A 24,314-nucleotide genomic window follows, 5' to 3' on the forward strand; every position below is an offset into this window, starting at 1 on the left:
CTATGGGTTGGGAAGATTCCTTGGAGAAGAAAATGGCAACCCACTCCAGTGTTCTTGCCTGGAGAATTCCATGGACAGAGGAACATGGTGGGGTAGCAAAGAGTCAGACATGACTGAGCACATAAGCACATACGACTTTATATTGAACACTGGTGCTCAGAACAGCCATAACTTCTACAAGGCTGAATGAGTAGTTGCCTGGGTCCTTTTGCAAATTCTGACACTTCTAATCATTTTGCTAGTTTGTGTGTAACAGGTTCTAGCAAGATAGGAATTGGTATGTTCATCACTCATAAAGGCAAAACTTAGGCATCACTGTTTTTTAGTAAATCTTTTCTTAGAGGGTTAAGCTGCTATGCTGCTTGGCAGAAGCAGGGCTGTCTCAGTGACCTAAGTTTATGACAAGCTGCTCAAAAGATTAGTGGCATCATAAGGACTTTTTCTTGTGTGAGGCTAAGCCCTGAGTCAGGCAGTGTTTCATTTCAGTTAAGTTGTGTTTAGAGACTTAAGTTGATATGGCAGTCAGCTTCCTTTTTCTCTATCGCCTTTTTACAAGGTAGAAATGATGCCTTGTTTTTTTCCAAAGGAATACCTTGAAAATCTTTTTCCGATACAGTGCCAAATGGATGGCTTTTTGTCCTTCTTGTCATGGAAGTTCATGAAGGGGATCGCTGCTATCAGTATTGGCCAGATTGGGTCCAATCTCTTTTTAACAGGATCCAGCCATTTAAGAATTGGATGGAACCAAGCAAGGGAGCCAGACAGTCTTGTGCCTGGGCTTCTTCTCAGCCCTCCTGTGTTCATAATAAATCCTTGATAAACCCTGACATCTTCAGAGAGTTTTAAGTGTGAAAAGAGGAGATGAGAAGATAAGCCAAGTATAACCACGGAGTTGGCTGATTCATCTAGGGTTTGAGTGGAGAGATGTCACCTGCCATGATTCGACTGGGTTTATAGTGAGATGCTATTTCTTCAGCCACTTATATAGCCAGTATTCAGAAATGGGTCCATGATTTGGCAGCTGGTTGATTTGAGTGCTTTGGCAAGTTCTCTAAATTCTCTGCTCCTTCTTCATTTCTGTCAATCCTAGAAGTAAAGTTTTGTGATTGATGCTCTTTTCCTCAGTTCTGTGCTTGGCAGGCCACTTAACCTGTCTTGGGCTGAAGTGTCTTTCCTTGGAGAGATCTTCCCCCACCACCCAGCCATGGTCACTCCCCATTGTTGGCTCTCACCACCAATTTCTTCATAGCACTCTGTGATTAGTAATTACTCTCTTTATGACTTGTTTTCCCCCCATCTAGACTCCATGCTGTGCCCCTTCTGCTCACATAGCATCTTAACTCCTAGCCCAGTACCTGGCATTTAATGGGCACTCAGGAGTGTTTGAATGGATGAATGAATGAATGAGTTAACAAACTAATCAATTACTGGAAAAGGAAAAAATATTTCCCTCCACTGGAAAAAGGATCTCCCTTCTTGGGAAGGAGTGTGAGCTTAGGTTGGGACTTGTTGCATCTTGCCTGGGACTTTTTTTTTTGGCAGCCAATAGATCCAGGTGTGCTCCCTATGTAATTTAGTTGAGTTGTGAATCTGCTAGAACAGTTCCACATAATATGACCTAATATGTTTCCTGCCTCAGGATTTGCCCAAAATGAACAGGTTTATTAGGACTTGGCTGCAAGGAACCCGAAATGAAACTGATGATTGAATTACATGACAAATGACTCTTGTGGGCAGAATGCAATTTTCTCTTCCTTAAGGGGCTGGTCTTTATTCTATCTTTATTTGCCAGGTAATTACTGACACTGGCATTTGAAGTTATAAAAAAGATTAAGTACATATTTAGCAATCCATGATTCAGGAAGGACGCGTGCTTAATAACACCAAGCCTTGGTTTCTCAAATGGAGTCAAGTGGTAGCAACAGACTTTTCAAAGAGGTCACACACATACGTATCACACACACATATTCCTCTCTGTCTCACACACACACACACCTGCGTGTGCACCTGTACACACACTCGTTCCTTGTCATTTGAATGGCTCTTCCCCTGTACCCTGTTGCATACATGTTCTCCTCATATTATACTGCTTTTTGCTCACTAGCTGAATCCTCCACTGTACATTCCTCTGCCTGTTCCCTAAAAAGCACTTTTTAAGTGCAGAATAAGAATCTTTCACCAGATATTCTTTGCTGTGTGTCAGAATCACCTGGGGAGCATTTATTATGATATTTGGAACCAAAGACCGCAGAAACCATTTGAAGTTGATGGATTTTTACGTAACTTAAGATTATGAAAGTAGAAGAAGCAAGGGAAATAGGGATGAAGGATTTTTATTTTATTCTTCTTTGCTTTCATTGAGGTACAGTTGACATATAACCTTGTATTAGTTTTAAGTGTACAACATAATGATTCATGGCTTATGTACATGGCAAAATGATCGCCACAGTAAGTCTAGTTAACATCTGTCACCTTTCATAGTTATAAAATTTTTATCTTGTGATAACTTTTAAGATCTCTTAGCAACTTTCAAATATGCAATGCAGTATTATTAATTGAAGTCACCATCCTTCCTGGACATTACATCCCCATGACTTATTTTATAACTGGAAGTTTCTACCTTTTGACCCCCTCTTACCCATTTTGCTCACCCCCCAGCGAAGGATTTAAAATAGCCCTCAATTTGGCCTGAAGTGCTTTGAATTCTGAAGGAAGAGGCATTTTCTTTGAGTGACAAGCATATTATCAAATAGATAGCATCTTCTAAACTGATAACTTTAGTGCTGTGTGGAAGATAGCCGCTTTGAAGGCTCAATTTTTTAAACACTTAGGTATTTCATTAGTGACTTTAGGGTGATCTGTGAAGGTAGAAGAGGGGAAAAGGTCATCTAATTAACCAGTTTAAAGAACTCAGTGGAATATATACCAGACAAATAGAGAAGAAGAGAAGGAAGGTTGTGTGTGCTTTTTCGCCTTGACTGTATGAGAATTGCTCATTCCCTCCTGTTTGTGATTTTCCTCCATTTAAGTATGAAAACATCTGTTCATTTAAAATTTTGTAAGATGCTCTGGTAAAACAAATTACCACTGTTAAAAAAAAAAAGATGGCTCTTAGGCTTGTAGGTAAGATGCCATTTAATTTTCAGGTAATTAATCTCAGCAAATGTTATTGTGGTACTTTTTGAAAAGGAGCTGATTAGTTAGTAAAGCATGTATATAGGGTTTTCATCTGTAAATTCACTGGGGCTGTCCCTCTTTGGAGCTTTAACCTAAGGACCACACTAGCAATGAATTAGCCTGTATGCCTTTCTCTGATACCAGCATCACAATTTACTTAGATGGCTAAGTGTTTGGCAATTTTTGGCTGAAAAAGGAAGAATAAAAGAATACCCCTAACTTACATCATGATAACTGCCCCCTAGGGATTGATTGTGGTTATTTTTTGGACTTAATAACTATTTTAAAAGTCAAGAGACTACCATTTATCTATAATACATGCATTGCTTTTAATACTAATTTATCTTAGTGCGTGGCTGTAGCATGATGTAGTCACAAACCAGGCAGCAGCTGGTAGTAGCATTACGGGGAGAATTGCCATGTGAAAGAATTTGATTGTAAACATTAGCACTGACTCATGAGTGCAACAAAGACAGGAGCCGAATGGAGGTCAGATACCAAAAAGGAATATCCAAGGCTTCTTTTGGTGGGGACTCATGTTATATGTGGAAGTCAGGAAGGTGGTTAGGGGCTGAGTAGGAAGTGATGGTGTATTTCTGACAAATAGTTGTTTGTACTTAGACAAATGCGATTGGGAATGATAGAAGTAGAAAAATCAAGAAGGTGGGCCTAAAGAAAAAGAATTAGGAAAAGGACGCTCTGACTTGAGATCTGTGCATCTTCACCTCCCAGAAGAAAACCAATAGGTTCCTATTTCAGTCCAGAGAACATTAGTTGTATGTGGTTCCTATTATATGGAATTCCCTCAATAGCTCATCTAAAATATCACTGTAGTTGTTTCATGGCCCAACTTGAGTCGCACTCCCAAGAGCAACCCAAGGAAAGAACTAAATCTTGCAGGTCTGAAAAGACTCCGTATGTATATGTGTCTTTTAAATTGTTAGAGCAAAACTGACTGCCTCTAACTGCCCTCCACCAAGGTGGCTATCCAGCATCAAAGTAAGAGCATCAAGTGCAGATCTCTTGAGTTTGTGGCGTGGATGCACAGGCAGAGTGAGGAGGTCATCCTTTGCTTGTTTCCTGGCAGACATATCGGAAGAATGTCCAGCAGATGATCCAGTGTCTGATCCGCAAGCTGGCCGCACTCAGCCAGTATGAGGAAGTACTGGCCAAAATCAGTTCCACGTCAACAGATCGACTCACAGTTCTCAAGACCAAGCCACAGTCCATCCAAAGGGACATCATCACTGTCTGCAGTGACCCTTACACGTTGGCCCAGCAGCTGACTCACATAGAGCTGGTGAGGCCGTTGTCATCCTTGTCTTTATAACCCAGACTTGGTTTGCCGTGGTAACCAGATAGCACGTTCATCGGCAGTAATGTCAAGGGAGAGGTGAAAATAATCCAAATGGGAGCTAATCTATGAAATAGCGGCAGCATGTTTTGTTTAGATATTTGCATATGACTGTTTCTGATATTCTGAGAATTCACTTTAAAATAAATACTAAGCAAGAGCGAAGAGGTTATTGACCTTCCTCATGTTCCCCATCTAATGAATTTTTCCATAGCTCGCTCAGCCTTTTACTTTCTAGTATACATTGACCCAAGCAGAAAACTGTCTCTGCTCAGATCTTAAAGATGATGACGGTTTTGAAGGTTAAAGGCTCATTTTACAAGTTGCCTGTTAAAAATGGATAGTGGCAGAAATTAATAGACAGAATGGAAAGACCATTCCTTCTCCTTTTCTTCAATACTGTTGAAGCTTGTGTTTCTTCAATACTGTTGGGTTTGTGTTTCAGGAGAGGCTCAATTACATTGGCCCAGAAGAATTTGTTCAGGCCTTTGTGCAGAAGGACCCTTTGGACAATGACAAGGTAATGGGTCTACCCAGAGGTTAGCCCCGAAGTTGGAAATGGAATTCTTTAGTCCATGATAGTGGGTATGAGATACAGAAATTGGAACAATTTTGTTTTAGGTTTTAAAGATCAGGAAGTTGTTTTTTTAAAATTCACGTTATTTCAATATTTGTTTTATTGCGGTAGTCTGGAGCCAAACCCACGATATCTCTGAGGTATGCCTGCACTTCGTGCACGAGGCTTTTTTTTTTTTTCTGATCATCCTACACAGCATGTGGGATCTTAGTTCCTCAACCAGGGATCGAACCTGTGCCCCCTCCAGCAGAAGCACGGGGTCTTAATCTTAACTACTAGATCACCAGGAAAGTCCCTCAGAAAGATTTTTTTTTTTACAGCCATGTCTGATTCATCACATTTTTATTTTTGAGTCTGGTCTCCAAGTGCCATAACAGTATTTTTACCCTATCACCAACTTTTGTCCTCTCTCTCTCTCCTTATTGGGAAATTTAATAAGCAAGTAGATGCAGGCATTTGTGGTGATGAAGGTAGGAGATAAAGGATAATGGTTTTAGCAGATTAAGTCAGAAAGAAAATACGAGAGGATGCTCTGCTCATGATTCAACAGTAACAGGGGCGGTAAAGACAGGATGCATGTCCAGTGTGCTGAGGACAGGTCTTTACTGCTCTGCCTCTTGTTTTAATGTGCATTCCTCATGGCAGGTTTGTTGCCTGAGTGCAGCCCATATGGTTAGCAATTGATGGTAGGCATGGCTGTAAGGTCGGCGTACACACATATAAGAAACTTTTCCTTGCGTTACCTCCAGAAGTATTAGGCAAAGACTGTATCACCCACTAATGAAAGCTCCTCTTTCAGAGTAGGGGCAGCAGCTGTTTTCCGGCCTTAGAATAGTTTCGCTCAGTACAGGAAGTGAAGATCAGGTTTTGCAATAGAGGCTAGTGGACTTTTTTGTTTGCCTCATTTGAAAGGAAGGAAAGAGGGGTGTAATTAACCTGTTTAAGCTTGGCCTTGAATTCTGAGATGAGCTTAACTTCTTTTTGCTTTTGAACAATATGTCACTCACTCTCCAAAAACCGGGATAGTGTAAACTTCCGCTTTACTTACCTTGGAATATACTAGTTTCTTGCTACACAGTGTTCCAAAATTATCTCCTAGATTTAATCTTAAGAGAAAATTTTCTAGACCTCTATACTCTCAGCTCCTCCATGCTATGTGAATAGCAGTAGGTAGTCACACCGCTATTAATTGGTCAAGATTGTTTTAGAATGCAGCAAAGACATATATATATATATATTTTGGAATGGTACTTCTGAGAACCGTTCTCACCCAGAGTAATTTAGTTTCCTGGGAGAGAAGGCATTGTCATGAATGCAGCAGAATAGGTTTCTCGATCTTCAGGTTTTTACAGGACTATTCTAAGAGACTGATATTTCTGTACTGAGAGTCATGGGCTTCCCAGGTGGCCCTAGTGGTAAAGAACCCGCCTGCCAATGCAGGAGATCTAAGACATGCATGTTCGATCCCTGGATCAGGAAGATCCCATGGAGAAGGGCCTGGAAACCCCCTCCAGTATTCTTGCCTGGGAAATTCCACGGACAATACAGTCCATGAGTGTCACAAAGAGTCGGACAGAACTGAAGTGACATAGCAGACCCACAGGCAGGAGAGTCAAGACTATTAGGGGTTTGTTCTCTTTTTCCCCTCCCCACTGCCTCCCCATCCTCAAAAGTCTTCCTAATTCATAAACTGAGAATAAAGGCCCATATCTGACAAAAACAAGAGTCTCATACACCCTTTTTTCCTCCAACTCATCTGCTCATTTTACTTTCTCAATAGAGTTGCTACAGTGAACGGAAGAAAACACGGAACTTAGAAGCCTACGTGGAATGGTTTAATCGCCTCAGCTACTTGGTTGCTACAGAAATCTGCATGGTGAGAAAATGAATTTTTCTCCCAGCCCTCTATCTTACTTTTTCATACTTCCTTTATATTTGTTGGGCCTACATGTTAGACAACTGCTCTCTTTCTCCTCATTCTGTACAGCCTGTAAAGAAGAAGCATCGAGCAAGGATGATTGAGTATTTCATTGACGTGGCTCGGGAGTGTTTTAACATTGGCAACTTCAATTCCTTGATGGCAATAATCTGTGAGTGTTTTCTGAGAGATACGTTTCCTTTGTTTGTATAGGTTATGTGAAATGGACCCACTAAGAATTAGCAAATAGTACAGTTTTGTTCATGAAAACTGTACTTATTAATCCAGACTTGTTTCAGAATGATCAGAAAGCTTTAAATATACAAACTGATATAAATATGTTTAATCTTTTATAAGTATATAAGAATTCATGGAATATGTTTAGTTAATCTTCATCTGAATATTTATCTATAAAAGATACTTGCCTAAATTAAGGATTTTAGAAAGTGTTTGAGAAGCTTGTGTATCAAGCATTATAGAAACATGATCTGAGAGTAAATCAAATGATTCCACTGGTAAGACAAGAGGTTGGCCTGAGAAACTGGAACATTTTCTGACTACCCGTGTTCCTAGTACTTGTCATCTGCTGACCTCATTAGCCTCACAAGGATTTTTAATACCAGCGACTATTCATTCAATAAACATAGGGCATGGGGGTAACACTGTATCTTGTTTTTTTTCTAGTTTATACCTGTTTTCTTGCTATGATTATTGATAATGTCTGTTTCATTTAAAAATATCCTGATTTATATGATAAACGATATGGCTATCTTATACATTATAAGTACTCAGTAAATATATGAATATTTACCTGGCTCTTTAGAATCAGGGTCAGTTTGAAGCCAGAGAATCTACTGAATTTAATTCAATAATTTTAATTTTAATAACCCCCCTCATGCATCCCTTTTTCTCTTAAAAAATCTTTTTTCCCCCTCGTCTCCCCCATAAAAATAACTGGTGAATCTTCAGCTTATTGTCTGGCTTACTGCACAAAAATAGTGAACAGAAAAGTCATCTAAATCAGGGACTTGAAAGGCCCACAGTCTAGGTAACAGAAGATTACCTAATTTCCCTCTTGTACTGTTAAGAAAATGTCAGGGCAATTTATGTCACAGGAGAAAGTGTTTGTAATACATCTAGCTGAACACTTGTATTCAAACTCTGTAAACGACCCTACAGAGCAACACGATGTAGACAGATAACCCAGTGAAAACAAGGGCAAAATACATGAGCAGTTCATAAAAGAAGATACACTGATGGCCAGACAGTATATGAAAAGAAGCTCTACTTCATTAGTCATCAGAGAAATACAAATTAAAATTAGAATCACAGTGAAATACATTTCACACACTGGAGTGACTGAAATTAAGAAGACTGGTTGAACCAAATATTGTGAGGATTATGGACCAAGTAGAATTCTCAGACCTGGGTGGGGTTGTGAAATGGGACCGCTACTTTGGAAAATCGTTTGGCAAGTTTTTTTTTTTTTTTTTTAAATAAAGCTAACTTCCTTTCACTTAGTAATGAACACTTTTTCAGAATGTACCTTAGAATGACTTCTCTGATTTCTCTGTTTCCACTTTCTTTTTCTCGCCTTCCATTGTAATCGGAAGCTGGCATGAACATGAGCCCCGTCTCTCGACTGAAAAAAACTTGGGCCAAAGTGAAGACTGCCAAGTTCGATGTTCTTGAGGTATGTGAAGCGGATCTCTTGCTGTTAAGTAACATTTTGCCCTGGAATTATTTGGACTTTTTGAATCCAGCATTTAAAGTATGATCTCATAAACTTTCTGCAGGTGAGAAGTGTGTAGTTCATATTCTCCTCTCTTTTGTCTACAGCATCAAATGGACCCTTCGAGCAATTTCTATAATTATCGAACAGCTCTTCGTGGGGCAGCGCAAAGGTCTTTAACTGCTCATAGCAGCAGAGAGAAGGTATGTGTTTAAACAAGTTTTATTCGTGGCATAGTTGCCACGTGTTGCACTGAAATGCACTGTGTGTGTGTGCGTGCTAAGTCGTTTCAGTTGTGTCTGACTCTTTGTGAAATTATGGACTGTAGGCCACCACACTTCTCTGTCCATGGGGATTCTCCAGGCAAGAATATTGGAGTGGGTTGCCATCCCCTCCTCCAAGGGATCTTTTCCACCCAGAGACTGAACCCGTGTCTCCTGCAGCTCCTGCTTTACAGGCAGATTCTTTACCACTGAGCTTCCGGAGAAGCCCTGAAATGCACTGTACTCAGCTGCTTTTACCTGTTTAGATCTAAGAAAGAAAGTTCATATGCTGTAGATATGTTTCTCACTTGCCACATAGGGAGAGGGGATGCTAAAGAAGGAGGAAAGGGGGAGGTAACTTGGTAGCGAGCTTTGCAAATGTTATTATTGCATTATTTAAGTGATTATTTTGTAATGTGTCATAGTTGTGTTTCAAGCAATAAATTAAGTCCTACGTGAAGATGACTAATGGCATTAGAGAGTAATTTGATTTAATGGAGTACAGACGTTTAAGCTCTGCACAAGGTAGCTGACTTAATGTAATCTTTTAAAGAATTAGCTTACCTCCCATGGTTAAGTCATTTATTTTCAGAAAGTAGGTTAGTTGCTGTAGCATTAGGCCTGCTGTTACTAATTGGGTATGTGGGTGGCGGGAAAAGTGCCAGGATGAGGTCTGAGAAATGAATGGTCTGCACACTACCTGCCCTGCCCTTAAACAGTTTCACACCGTCCTGGATCAGCCATGCTCCTGACTTGGAAGGGCATTTACCCACATTTCATACATGGGAAGCAGAAGTCATTTTGACATTAGGAGATCATGTTATTTGAGAAGTAAATACTTGGTTACAGTAAATGGGCTGATGAAGGTTGCTTGGTGAAAACAATTTTCTGCTTAGGTTCTACCCCATCTTTTAACTCGAACTATATGCTCCAACAAATCAAAGAAAATGAGGATACAAGATTTTAGGCCCTCTTGGTCACTCACCCTCAAAAGCTTCAGCCTCCGTGATCTAAAATGAAAACAAATGCAAAAAGAAACCCCATCTTTTAAGCATGCTAAATTGCTTCTCACCAAAATCTAAATTTTTGGTTCTGATCATGTTTGAGAGCTATTGTAAATACATTAATTTTTTAAATAAAGAAGCAAGGTCAGAGTGGGGATGAAGCAGAGATGACTATCTCAATTTAGCCCAAGGGAATATATAAGCTTTTATTTTTATTATTATTTTTTTTAATGTTTATTTATTTGGCTGCTCCGGGTCTTAGTTATGGCATGTGGTATCTAGTTCCCTGACCAAGGATCCAGGTCCCCAGATCCCAGGTCCCCTGCATTGGGAGTGTGGAGTCTCAACCACTGGACCCCACCAGAGAAGTCCCTGTATGAGCTTTTAAGTACTACTTTTCCACATCTCAGTACTTCCATGACTAGATTGAGAATAATCTAATCAGAAGCTTTTTAAGCTTCAGAAAATGAGCACACTTGTGGGAGGATACCAGCACCCAGAACGTGCAAGGCTTTCTCTGCAGAACCTCTGTGAGTTACAGGGGTCTCTGTCCAAGGGAGGAAGCGGCTGTAGAGTCACCTCTCTTAATCAGGAACTGCGTGCAGGTATGCATGCCTACTCAGTGCGACCCCATGGACTATATAGCCCACCAGGCTCCACTGTCCATGGGATTTTTCAGGCAAGAATACTGGAGTGGGTTGTCAGTTCCTCCTCCAGGGGTTCTTCCCAACCCAGGGATTGAACCCGAGTCTCCTGTGTCCCCTGCATTGGAGGGCATGTTCTTTACCACTAAGTCTGAAGCTGCAGCAATGCCAACCCCCAACCAAGATCTCAGTGAATGTTGTGCTTGTGGGGGTCTGATAGCTTTTTTCCAGAAAAACAGTATTTACCCTTTCTGTCACTGAGCAAATTCTGTCGACTTTAATTTCATTTTTTTCTTAAACCAGTTCTGTCTGAGCATAGGGATTGTATTCTGCAGTTCATAAAACAAATGGTATCACCACTAAATTTTTTAAAAATATGACATTTCTAGTTCACGGTTGTCCTCCAAGTCTATGAATGAAAGCATTTGGGGGGATAAGAGCCATCTTTGATTCAAGAGAATTGAAATCTTTTTTTCTTTTTTTGAAGTGAGGGTAAACTCTTTACCTCTGAATTATTGCCTATTTTAAAGTCTTCCTGGAAACATGACTAGAGTAATACAATCTTTGATATTCTTTGAATTATGTGTATGTGGCCAATGTGGTTTCTCTCTAGGAGCCACATCATAGAACAGATTAAATCTATCTGTCACATAGGGGCCGTTAAATGATCCTTAAATAGCTGTTTTTCCTATGAGTCCTTGTGTCTCCTGGTTTTTAACCACTCCTCATGCGAGTGTATGGTTTTAAATACTTTCACCATCCCATTTCTGATCGTGGGAACTTATTCCTCCTCATCACCATTCATTTCTAGGTGTGGAACTGATAACTCCTTTAAGGTGTAGCTGCCAAGTTTCTGAATTTAGAATATTGTGAAAGGGAATTAGGAAACATTACTACTTGAGAAGTTTTCCCATGAAAGCCTTCATTGAAAGACTTCTCAGAAACCAAACCTTTGTTCCTGTTAGTAGCCTATATGTCCACCTTAGCTCTGGAAATCCAGAGTCCTTGTAGTCTCCTGATTTTTACTGTGGTGGATTTGCGTAGGGGCTGCCGATCTGAAGGGAACCATTCATGAGGAAATGAGAAGGTGAAGGAGCTTGTCAGACCGCTCTGTCTAGCATATGGGCATCAGGAGTAGAGCAGGAATAATAAGGGAGATTATTTCTGTTGCTGCATCTTGGAAAAGTAGTTCTGACAATCAATAGTGGATCAGTCCAACAATTCCACTTTTGGGTATTTATCCAACTATATGAAAAACACCATATAATTTGGAAAGATATATGTATCCCATGTTCATTGCAGCATTATTTACAAAGCCAAGATATGAAAACAGTCTTGTCCACTAATGGATGAAGAAATTATTATTTATGTATATGTGTATGTATACGTATATATACATTATACACACACATACATATATATAAAATATATACATACAAATATATACATATTGCAATTTATTCATTATATATGTAATGGAATATTATTCAGCTATTAAAGTGAATGAGGTTTTGCCATTTGTGGTAACATGGGTAAAACTGGAAGACATTAAGTGAAATAAATCAGATTGAGAAAGACAAGTACTCTATGATCTCTCTTATAAGTGAGATCTAAATGTATATATGTATATGTGTGTGTATATATATATATATTTTTTCATTTTAAGAGAAGCTTATAGATACAGAGAACAGATTGATGGTTGCCAGAGACATGAGGTAGGGAATGGGGGAAACAAGTGAATTGTTCTTCATTTTTTTCTGGTTTAAGTAAATTTTATTTTTTAAAAAAGACTGCATTGTATGGCACACACCATGAATGCAAAACTCACGTATGTTATAGCCTGTGCCACCCAGCTAGAGGCATGTGACAAGAACTCCTGAAGAATTTAAATATCCTTGTCAGACAGTGAGTGATCAGTACCATATGTAGGTCCACCTTAATTATAATTCAGTCCTCATTTTCCTGATGATGATCCATCAGCAGTATTTGTCCCCTTGTATGGGGCCCATGTGTTTGGGGGGGATGCTTAATTGAGGTCAAGTTTTGTATTATTAATTTAATCCTTGCCACAACTCAATGAGGCACTGTTTCCATTTTAAAGTGAAGAAACTAGGCTTTCTTAGTATGTGAGCCTTATACCTAGGGTTGGCAAACTTTTTCTCTTAGCAACCAGATCATAAATATTTTAGGCTTTGTAAATTGCACAGTTTCTGTTGCAACTACTGAGCTCAGACATAGTGGCACAAAAGCTGACATAGGTGATGTGCCGGTGAGTGGATGAATGTGACTGTTTCACACGAAAGCTGTCTGGACACTGGAATTTTAACTTCATGCTCATGAAATATTATTCTTTTGCTATTTTCCCAGCCATTTAAAAATGTAAACTGCATGACCTCTAGGCCGTTCCAAAGCAGGTGATGAGATGGGCTGGCCCGGGGGCCACAGTTGGCAGACTCATGGCTTATATGGCCAGTCGAGTGTGGAGCCAGATTTGAAACTGAGAGGCAGAGCCTCTCAGTTCAGGCATTTGAAACTGGCAGAGGCAAAGCCCAACACCTTGCAGGCACAGGTGGTCTTGCAGAGAAGTGAGGTGCAGGTGTGCTTTTATCCTTATGCTGATGGCTGTTTAGTTCTAAAATAATAGAAAAAATAGCCAGTAAAATTATGAGAAGGTTATGAAGGGACCTTAACGAATTCAGTTTAGAGACTTCCAGACAATAGCAAATAATTCAGGGCTTCCTTGCTGGTCTAGTGGTTAAGAATCCGCCTTGCAGTGCAAGGGATGCTGGTTTGATCCCTGGCTCAGGATGATCCCACGTGCCTCAGGTCCAGCTGAGCCCATGAGCCACAACTACTGAAGCCTGCTCATCTAGAGTCCATGATCCGCAACAAGAGAAGCCACTACCATGAGAAGCCTACACAGCACAGCTAGAGAGTAGCCCCTACTCCCCGCATCTAGAGAAAACCCGTGCAGCCACAAAGACCGAGTGCAGCCAAAAGAGTAAAATAAAGAAGGAAATTAAAAAAAAAAACTTTTTTAAGTACATTCAAAAGTGCTGTCAAGAAATCAGCAAAACAAAAAAATAATCAGAGCCTATCTTTTTTAAATGACTTTAGGGGAAAATCTGAATTTCTCTCTAGAAGTGAAAATGTATGCTAATATTTTTGTGTATAAGCCAAAACATATGTTTTCCAGACCTCCCCTTCATCTAGGATAGATGTACCACATGAGTCATAAGCTTAGGAAAACTTCAAAAACCTGCTCTTGGGTAAACAGCATAGGCCCACCCACAGGTGTTTGTAGCATCGTTTGCACTGTTGCAAATTTAGAATCTTCAAAAACATGTTAGCATTTGAGAGAAAGTAGAAGTTACAACGGAGAAGGCAATGGCACCCCACTCCAGTACTCTTGCCTGGAGAATCCCATGGATGGAGGAGCCTGGTGGGCTGCAGTCCATGGGGTCGCTAGGTGTCGGACACAACTGAGTGACTTCACTTTCACTTTTCACTTTCATGCATTGGAGAAAGAAATGGCAACCCACTCCAGTGTTCTTGCCTGGAGAAGGGGAGCCTGGTGGGCTGCTGTCTATGGGGCCGCACAGAGTCGGACATGACTGAAGCAACTTAGCAGCAGCAGCAGCAGAAGTTACAAAGGGGAAGAACAGAGAGTCTTATTCTTTGTTCCCTCTGGATTTAGCAGGAATTAGGATACTGTCTCAGAGATTATAATTTTAGGTTAATTTGTTAAATACCACTCTATCAAACCAAAGATGTAAGGCAGGAAAGGCTTACTAAAGAAGGCTCGTTGTTTTTTTTTAACAACTGTTAACTTGCACATGCATATCCCCCCTCACCTGGGCCTCCCTCACAACTATTGTGCAAGGTATTATACTGCTTTGGTGCTTTCCCAAGACAGCAGGTATTGACTTGTTCTGACATACAAGGCCAGATTTGCTCAATAGGAAGTTTGTAGCAACTATTACTGAAAACTCCCAGTTCTCATGTTATCTTGAGCTGTGTCTATAAGAGAAGGGGCTTCCCAGGTGGCTCAGTGTTAAAGAGTCACCTGTCAACGCAGGTGACTCAGGAGACACAGGTTCGATCCCTGCGTCGGGAAGATCCCCTGAAGGAGGAAATGGCAACCCACTCCAGTATTCTTGCCTGGAAAATTCCATGGACAGAGGAGCCTGGCAGGTTACAGTCCATGGGATCACAAAGACTCAGACACAACTGAATGACTGAGCATATATACAGTTCTTCAAGGGAAAAGAAAATGTTCCTCTAAAAAGAAAAATCATCTAAAATGTAGTTGTGTAAATGATAGAAAAAGTACAGATCCTCAAAGACAGATGGGTCACATATTTTAAAATCTTAGTACCTGTGGGACTTTCCTGGTGGTCCAGTGGCTGACACTCTGTGCTTCCAATGCAAGGGGCCCAGGTTCAAGTCCTGGTCAGGGAACTAGATCCCATAGGCTGCAACTAAAAGATTCTGAATGCTGCAACTAAGACCCAGCACAGCCAAATAAATAAACATTAAAAAAAAAAATCTTTGTACCTGCAGTGGCAGGTATTCTATTATTTGGTTCTAACTGAATGAAAAGTAAGAGTCCTTTAGATCTTGTCCCTTTGATTATAATGAGAACTTTCAGATTTTACTATGTGCCATTATGTTGAGAAAAATAAGGAAAACAACCTGAATCCATCCATCTCCCATTGCCACTCATCTTTGCTTCGTTTTGGTTATTAACAGCATTTGCATGTTCAGAAAAATTATGTAAGGAAGGAAATGGCTGTCATGGGAGGTCAACAAAACACTGCACCCATCCTAATCAGTGGTAGCCTACTATGGGAAATGGTGAGGGATGGGGAGGCCTGGCATGCTGCAGTCCATGGGGTTGCAAAGAGTTGGACATGATTGAGCAACTGAACAGCAACTATGTAATCCCTTCATTAACATCTTGTATTGTTTGATGAGAGACTAAATGTTTATTTGCCCAAAACAAACCAGAATCTTTTTGTTTTCTCTAGATTGTGATACCATTCTTCAGTCTGTTAATCAAAGATATTTATTTCCTCAATGAGGGCTGTGCCAACCGCCTTCCCAATGGCCATGTCAACTTTGAGGTAAGGGTAGGCTGCAAAATTCTGAGCGCAGAGGACCAGCCTCTCCACCAAGTGCAGAGAGGCCAGGCCATCTGAGCTTGATTCTGAAGTTCTGAAACCAAGTTTTCTCTTTCCTTGCTAATCTATGAGAAGATAATAGTGCTGAGTAGAATAAATTAGCTACACCATTATTATTCTTATCCAGAGATATTTGAGTAACTTTTCACCACTACCTAAAAATACCAATAGCTGATTTTTCTTAAATTAAGAAAATGATGTAGTTCAGAAGATCAGAAGCCAGAAGAGAACATTAAATGGAGTGGTTTCATCCAAGCTCATGATTTTTGACAACTGCCTTTCAATTCAACTTTCATTTGATTCTTTTGTAGAAATTTTGGGAACTGGCCAAACAAGTGAGTGAATTCATGACGTGGAAACAAGTGGAGTGTCCATTTGAGAGGGACCGGAAGATCTTACAGCATCTGCTCACAGTTCCAGTCTTCAGTGAAGATGGTGGGTAGCCTATTAAGCTGTGACTGCTCCCAGGATCTGTAGAACCTACAATCAGGAAATCAGTGTATTAAATGCTTGGTGTCTGGTTCCTTATGTAGTATGAAGCCTGTGTTCTGACCTGTTCCATCTTGAGTTTTCTGTTGCACAAAAAACTGTGTGATTTATCCCTAAAATATTTGAGTCAGGCACTCACTCACTCTTCAGCCACAAATAGTACATTTCTGTGTTTAAACAAAATTTTTATAATATTAGATCTGCAGAGCTTTGGGGCACAAATGGAAAGTTACTGAGGGATTTTTTTCCCCTTGTTCAGGCTTGCTTTAATGGAGAAAAAAGGTGTTTCGTGACATGTTGATATTCAAGATAAACTTGAAAAACAAAGCAGTTGCTACCCGCTGCTATTTGTAAAAAATAAACCATGGAAAGTCTTAACCTGTTAAAACATTAGGGACTTTGAGACAGAAACAGTGATTGTGTACCAAAAAAACTGACTGGATACTTAAAGTTTGTAAAAGACTTGGGGATTGATTATATTACTCTATTATAGCCTAATATTATACAAATCAATTGCACTATTAACTATTTCTCATGGTAGATTGATAGTGTTTATGATAATGACTAAAGAACATTTTGAATTAATAAGATCTATTCCAGAGAGGGCTTGATTGTTACTAACCTCTGAAGGCAAGATTAATACCCAGCTTTTAAAGCTTTGGAAATCTTTTTGACTTAAAATTAAAGCGAAAACATTAGAAGAGTGAAAAATTGACCTAAAAACCCTAACTTTTTACCTGCTAAAAGGTCTTTTTAAAAGCTAACAGGGGTCCGGGAGTCTTTTTAAAAGCCCTGGTGGTCCAGTGGCTAAGACTCTGCACTCCCAGTACAGAGGGCCCGGCTGTGATCCCTGGTCAGGGAACTGGATCGCATGTGCCACAGTGAAGACTGAAGATCCCATGTGCCACAGCTAAGACCCGGCACAGCCAAATAAATCAATCAATCCAGCAGAAAAGGCTCCACATCCCAGTCCTCCTTTTTGTAAAGAGTATAAATGTGAGTGTATATTCCAGTCCTGTGGCTTGCCTTTATAAGCTTTTTTTTTGGCCTCAAAACTTGTCTTAGTTATGGGCTTCCCTGGCAGCTCAGTGGTAAAGAATCTGCCTGCCAATGCAGGAGATACAGAGTTCAGTCCCTGGTCTGGGAAGATCCCACATGCTGTGGAGCAGCTAAGCCCACACTCGACAACTATTGAGCCTATGCTAGAGCCCAGGAACCGCAACTACTGAGCCCACGTGCTGCAGCAGCTGAAGCCTGAGCACCCTGGAGCTCGTGCTCTGCAACAAGAGAAGCCACCACAGTGAAAAGCCCTCTCACTGCAACAGAGAGTTGCCCCTGCTCGCTGCAGCTGGAGAAAAAGCCCCCCCAGGCCAGCCAAAAATAAATTAACAAAATATATAGATATATAAATAAGCTTTTAAAAAAATAGAACCTGGGAGATATGCTGTGGGCATGTCAAACTTTGCATGTCTTTCACAAGTATCCCTTTAACAAATAATAATAATAAATTGTCTTACTTAACCAACTGCTTTTTTGGTCTAGAGGCCCCTGGTGTTTTGTTGAGAGGGTCCAGTAGGGGCAAAGTGGTGTTCTGTGTTTCTAAAGCTTCCCAATTGTAATTCGATGTTTTAAAGAGTGTGCTTAGCTGTAGAGTTTGGCTGAGGTTGAATGGGAGATGAATGGAGGTGGGTAATGTATTAGAAGGCTTCCGCATTCATGCATTCTTCCTTTTGGTTGATTGTAGCTCTCTACTTGGCATCCTATGAAAGTGAAGGACCTGAAAATCATATAGAGAAAGACAGATGGAAGTCCTTAAGGTGAGTCTCATTGCTTCGCATTGCTGTACAAATCTAAACATGTTGGCCTGAAGTGAAAAAAGCTACGTGCTTGCTGTAGGAAGTCCCTGCCTGCATGTTGCAAGCCCTCTCTGTCGCTTAGCTCTTGTTTACTAAATATTTGTGGCTTAAAATCTTCATTGCCATCCTTCAGTTTTATTGCTTTTTTTTTTTTTTAATACTGGCAGATATACAGTGACTCTGTGCTGCTTTTTCTCTCCCAGTATTTTATGGGATGAGGAACTGAAATTTCCCCATGGTGTGTTAAAAAGGCCTCTGACACATTTTCTTCATCTAAAAGATAAGAATTGTTCTAACACTAAAATTTTATTTGACCTGAAATAAAAAAAACCAGTTGGGTTAGTAAATCTGAGAGTGTCACTTACTGCCTAGATCTTGGTCCCCTCTTTGGTTTGAGAGAGAGTTAGGACTTGAAACATAATCCACAATCTTTTCAAATTTAAACATTTTGTTATTTTATTAGTATTTTTGAACAAAACTAAAATGGCACCCCACTCCAGTACTCTTGCCTGGAAAATCCCATGGACAGAGGAGCCTGGTAGGCTGCAGTCCAAGGGGTTGCTAGGACTTGGACATGACTGAGCGACTTCACTTTCACTTTTCACTTTCATGCATTGGAGGAGGAAATGGCAACCCACTCCAGTGTTCTTGCCTGGAGAATCCCAGGGATGGGGGAGCCTGGTGGGCTGCCATCTATGGGATCGCACAGAGTTGGACATGACTGAAGCGACTTAGCAGTAGCAGCAGCAGGATAGATAAGTTTGTCTTTTAACCACTTGAGATGCTTTAATGGGTGAAAGTAGCCCAGGATATAGAATTACTATAACCAAAATTGCTGTTTGTGTATTTTTACTGAGAGACTCTAGGAGTATGTGCCTTTTGGTACCAGGTTGACAGGCCCATTTTCTCTTCTTTCCAGAGTCATTTGGGAGCCTTCGTTAAACTCGATCAGGGCTAGGTTTTATGAACCAGGGTATCTAAGATATATTTGCTTTTGTGTGATTTTGTTTCAAAGGAAAATTTAGGCCTTCTTTGAACCTTTTATAGAGGAGAGATAAGGTACGGAGGCGTTGGAATTATTATCGTTAGAACAAATCGTGGTAATAGGCAAAGGACTGGAGCTATTTCTTCTTTACCCTTCTGCTCTGTGAGCCTTAGGGTGAGCACTAGCTCCTCCCTCATGTCCGCCACAGCTCTGGACATGTTCTTGTGCTGCTGAGCAATGACACTGAGGGTAATGCAGGTGTTGGGCAAGGCAGAGCACCCCCAAGGAAGATAAAAAAGAAGTATGCGATGGTTCTTTGCAAAATCACACATGCTAAGTGAATACTAAGGCTCATTAAAAGCAGAGACATCACTTTGCCAACAAAGGTCCATCTAGTCAAAGCTCTGGTTTTTCCAGTAGTCATGTATGGATGTGAGAGCTGGACCATTAAGAAGGCTGAGTGCTGAAGAATTGATGCTTTTGAATTGTGGTTCTGGAGAAGACTCTTGAGAGTCCCTTGGACTGCAAGGAGATCCAACCAGTCCATCCTAAAGGAAACCAGTCCTAAACATTCATTGGAAGGGCTGATGCTCAACCTGAAGCACCAGTACTTTGTCCACCTGATGTGAAGAGCTGACTCATTGGAAAAGACCCTGATGCTGGGAAAGATTGAGGGCAGGGAGGAGAAGGGGATGACAGAGAATGAGGTAGTTGGATAGCATCACTCAATAGACATGAGTTGGAGCAAACTCCAGGAGATAGGGAAGGACAGGGGAGCCTAACACACTGCAGGCCACGGGGTCTTAAAGGGTTGGACACTACTTAGCAGCTGAACAGCAACAACAGATTCTCAAATGATGTACCCTGCCTGAACTAGCAGTTCTCCCAGAAAATCTGAAAGACTTCAGTGCTTAATATTTTTCTGTCCTTTTTTAAAATTTATTTTAAATTATTTTTTATTATAGTTGATTTACAATATTGCATTAGTTTCCGATGTATAGCAAAGTGATTCAATTTTATATATGTGTACACACACACACACATATATACACATACTTTTTCAGATTTTTTATAGGTTATTACAAAATATGGAGTATAGGTCTTTGTTGTTTATTTTATATATAGTAGTGTGTATATGTTGGCTTCCCCTGTGACTCAGAGGTAAAGATTCTGCCTGCAATGCAGGAGATGCGAGTTCGATCCCTGGGTCAGGAAGATCCCCTGGAGAAGGAAATGGCAACCCACTCCAGTATTCTTGCCTGAGAAATCCCATGGACAGAGGAGCCTGATGGGCTACAGTCCAGAGGGTCACAGAGTCAGACATTACTGAGGCAACTTAGCACACACATATCTCAGTAAAGCTGGAAAAAAGTCAGAAGTTAACTATTAATATAGAATTTCTATCTTACCCTATATACTTTTATTACTTTAGAGATGTGGAGAAATTCCCAAACTTGAGTATAGCAAATCCCAGTGGATTAGCGACTTAGCATGCATGGACAGTGTGTGTATGTTACTCTAAAATTTCTATCCCTCCCCCTGCTTTCCCCTTTGGTAATCCTGCTTTGTTTTCTATGTCTGTGAGTCCGTTTCTGTTTTGTCCATCTGTTCGTTTGCGTCATTTTTTTAGGTTCCTCATACATGTAATATCACATGATATTCGTCTGATTTACTGTAAACTATTTAAAATCGAGCTTCAAACACGGGAAAGATAAAACTGGTGTTAGGTGAGGATTCTCATCCTCCTTCAGATCATCTGCCGCCTCCCTTCTGATCGTGTCTTCTTTATTCCTCAGATCCAGCCTCCTGGGCAGAGTTTAACACACGGGCTGCTGATTGCTGCTGTTGCCGCCTCCACCGCTGCATCACGTAGATCATCGAGGGGCTGGCCTTTGTGTTCGGGAATCTTGTGCTACCAAAAAAATCATGAAGTCCCTGCAAGCACGCTCCCTCAAGAGCAGATGAGGACCTTGCTCCCTGCAGCTGACAGATTGACTCAGATTCTATGAGACTGAAATGTTCACTGAGGACACTTGAGAAAGAATCCTCTAAGGGTCCCAGCTCTGCAATGATTCATCTCCTGGAATTTCCATGTGAATCACAGCTCTGCACCTGGATGGAGCTTTCTTTTGTGTGTGTATGTGTGTGTTTTTGTTTTGTTTTGTTTTTAATTTGGTTCGACATTTGCTGCTAATGGGACTTGCCCAGCTGAGGGCTGGCTCTTAGGAAGCCCATGTTTCTTTGTTAACTTAAAAGAAAAAGGGAGAGAAGGGAGGGGAAGCAAGCCTTCCTTTTAGATCCCAAACTGCAGCTCAGTGGCGTTGCCCCAGAGGGATCAGGCTGGCTGGAAGCCAGCCTTGGACTTAGCTTCCCTGAGCTCAGGCTGTGTTGTGAATTCCCCTCTTCCCTTTTCCTATAAGGTTTTGAGTTGGCTGCTGGTTAGCAAACTCCTTTTTACCCATATAAGTTATTTAATATAATAATGAAGCTCAACACTGTGGTAGGAAAATAGCCACTAGAAAAAAAAAAAAGGCAGAGTTTGTCATTGGACTGCGTAACTTTCTAGAAGGACTGTCTGTTTTCTTTGCCCTCCTGAGCTGTTTACAACTGACCACTGTGTTCTACGGATGTATTTTTTAGTAGTTTTTTTCTTGTTACTTAGTTTTCCATGATGTGTATTATTTTTTCCTCTTGTAAATTTGAATTATCTGACTGTAAGGGCCTTGGGGGAAAAAAAAACCCCATGGTCTAATTACAATTCAAGTTTTTAACAGTCTGTTATTTTTCATTACCTTTTGGAATCTGTTGGCAACTGAACATGTGAACAGAAAACAAATTGGTAAAGTTACCCCCCGCTCCCTACCCACTAGAGCAGTGAACACATGAAAAACATCTTGCTGTTAACTCAAGAGGTCGATCTAATTGTGAAATAGTTCACCTTGTTAAACATCTAAACAAATCCGTAGTTGCTCTGCAGTCATTATATTTATTTACTCTAGGAGAATCTGTAGAGTAGTAAACTGTGCTAATGAAAAAAAAACAAGACATCATGTTCAAAACAGAGATGTATTTGAAAACTTAATGACATGGTTTCAAAAAACAGAGCATGTCTGTATACTGCACGCCATCTCAGCAGACCGAAAATGTCTCTAAGCTGTCCCTTTACAACCATCAATATATTTGACACTCTGCGGCCTGCAGTTGTGATGCCTTTCGTTTCTTTACTGGATGGAATTGATGGGGAGGTGGGGGCGGTGGGGGACTGGAGTCTCAGTCATTCGACTCAAGGGACTGGCTGGAAATGTGGCTTGTCCTTGGGGAAGTGGCCTTTAGAAGCATGTGTGTGGCTCCTGACTTTCTTGAACCCATTTTTGAAAACATGAAAGTGGTAGTTGCTCAGTTGTGTCCCACTTTTTGCGAACCCATGGACTGTGTAGCTCAGCAGGCTCCTCTGTCTGTAGGATTCTCCAGGCAGAAATAGTGGAGTGGGTAGCCATTCCCTTCTCCAGGGGACCTTCCCCACCCAGGGACTGAACCCGGGTCTCCTGCACAGAAGCCAGATTCTTTACCACTGAGCCATCTTTTAATAAGCATCACTTGCCAGATATGTCTGAATGTTTGGCATGGATCATCATCCCCACGCTTTTAGGTGTGGAAATAGGTGCATCAATAATGATGATGATTCGTTCAAGGCCATGTAGCTAATGAGAGACACAAAGACTTGACCTAAACCTTCTAATTTTAGAGCCCAGGCTTTAAATCACATTGTCCAGCCTTCTCAGACTTCAGTGTAACCTTCAAGCTTTCGAGGAACACGGGGATGTTGTTGACTTGCAGGTGTGGATTCTGTAGGTCTGGGGTAGGGTGCGGGGAATGCTGATGTTGCTGGTCCTAGAATCTGAAGAGCAGCAGGGTGCCCTACAGCGCTGCCTCTCAGTGCCTCCACTGCCTTGCCCTGAACTCTGCATCCTGCAGGTGTTGCCATGACAGCAGCCATGGCCATCTTTCAACCACTTAGGTTGGGCGGTCTGCAAATGATGGGATGCTGGCCAAATCTACTCCTTTTATTCGAGCCACAAGGTGACAATTGTTGGAAAAAATTGAGGAAAAAAGTGTTTTCACGATACATGAAAATGATATGAAATGCAAGTTTCCGCATCCATAAGTGAAGTCTTTGGAATACAGACTCACTCGCTTGCTTACTCAGTTCCTCGCAGCTGCTTTTGCCTACAAACCAGGGTCTTATAGTTGCAACAGAGACAGAATGGCCCACAAAGCCTCGGATATTTACTCTCCGCCCTTTACAGAAAGTGTGCTGCTGACCTCGACTCTCTTAACTGGTTGTTCTGAGCATTACAATGAGTTTGCAAACATGCTCTAAGATTTTCTATTTAAAGCACTGTTGTTGTTGTTCAGTCGCTAAGCTGTGTCTAACTCTTCGCGACCCGATGGATGGCAGCACGCCAGGCTTCTCCGTCCTTCACCATCTCCCAGAGTTTGCTGAAACTCATGTCCCCTGAGTCAATGATGCCATCCAACCAGCCCATCCTCCTCTGTCATTGCTGCCTTCTTCTGCCCTCAAATCTTTCCCAGCATTAGGGTCTTTTCCAATGAGTCAGCTCTAATGAGTGGAATTAGATACATAAATGGGGCTAGTGAACATGTTTTTCCTAAAGTGATAAGAGGCTTAACAAATTAGGGATTTTTAGAGATTATAAGGGTGTTTAAACCATAACTCTTCACGGAAAGAGTTACCATTCTTGTGCCTTTTGTTTTCATGCCCAGATAAGCCAGCAGTTTTAAACCAGGAACTGAGCTGTGGCAGTAATTCACCATCCTCCTCCTTGGGTTTGGGTCTAGGTGTCTTGATCATGGCTGTAGCTGGATGGAAGTCTGGGTAAACACAAGTGTGAACAGCATCCCATAGATGTGGATTCTGATGTGTTCTGTTCAGACACGCCCTGCATTCCTCAGCTGCGGGCTCTGAGCTGAGGCCTCACATCAAGCTGAGTTGGGTGGGGAAGGAAGAGAGCCCCCTTTCAGGGTTTGAAGTATCCCTTGTGTTTGAGGACAAACCTCCTGTGTTTGAGGACACAGGCCCAGGTTCCCCAGCGTTGGCCCGCCTTGCATCT

The 24,314-nt window shown here is 41.1% G+C and overlaps 1 protein-coding gene across 13 annotated transcripts in view; it reads left to right on the top strand.

Moving 5' to 3' along the window:
* The window catches only part of RASGEF1B (RasGEF domain family member 1B), a 181,991-nt gene that overhangs the window by 153,147 nt on the left and 4,530 nt on the right, over window positions 1-24,314 (top strand). For 6 of the 13 annotated variants that reach the window (XR_006641265.1, XR_006641267.1, XR_003110536.3 and 3 more), the window contains exons 5-14: window positions 4,265-4,477; window positions 4,977-5,051; window positions 6,889-6,984; window positions 7,096-7,198; window positions 8,640-8,719; window positions 8,866-8,961; window positions 15,700-15,795; window positions 16,164-16,287; window positions 18,086-18,158; window positions 20,979-21,319. Coding sequence is in view for 7 of the 13 variants with exons in the window: in XM_045166270.1 (XP_045022205.1) it covers window positions 4,265-4,477; window positions 4,977-5,051; window positions 6,889-6,984; window positions 7,096-7,198; window positions 8,640-8,719; window positions 8,866-8,961; window positions 15,700-15,795; window positions 16,164-16,287; window positions 18,086-18,158; window positions 20,979-21,003 (981 nt within the window). In the remaining 6 variants the exon portion in view is untranslated. Of the gene's footprint in view, window positions 1-4,264; window positions 4,478-4,976; window positions 5,052-6,888; window positions 6,985-7,095; window positions 7,199-8,639; window positions 8,720-8,865; window positions 8,962-15,699; window positions 15,796-16,163; window positions 16,288-18,085; window positions 18,159-20,978; window positions 22,381-24,314 lie in introns of those variants that run through there. The other 7 variants (XM_045166270.1, XM_006068179.4, XM_025289835.3 and 4 more) reach the window with 6 other exon arrangements.

Source organism: Bubalus bubalis, chromosome 7 (assembly GCF_019923935.1).
Source record: "Bubalus bubalis isolate 160015118507 breed Murrah chromosome 7, NDDB_SH_1, whole genome shotgun sequence".
NCBI lineage: Eukaryota > Metazoa > Chordata > Mammalia > Artiodactyla > Bovidae > Bubalus > Bubalus bubalis.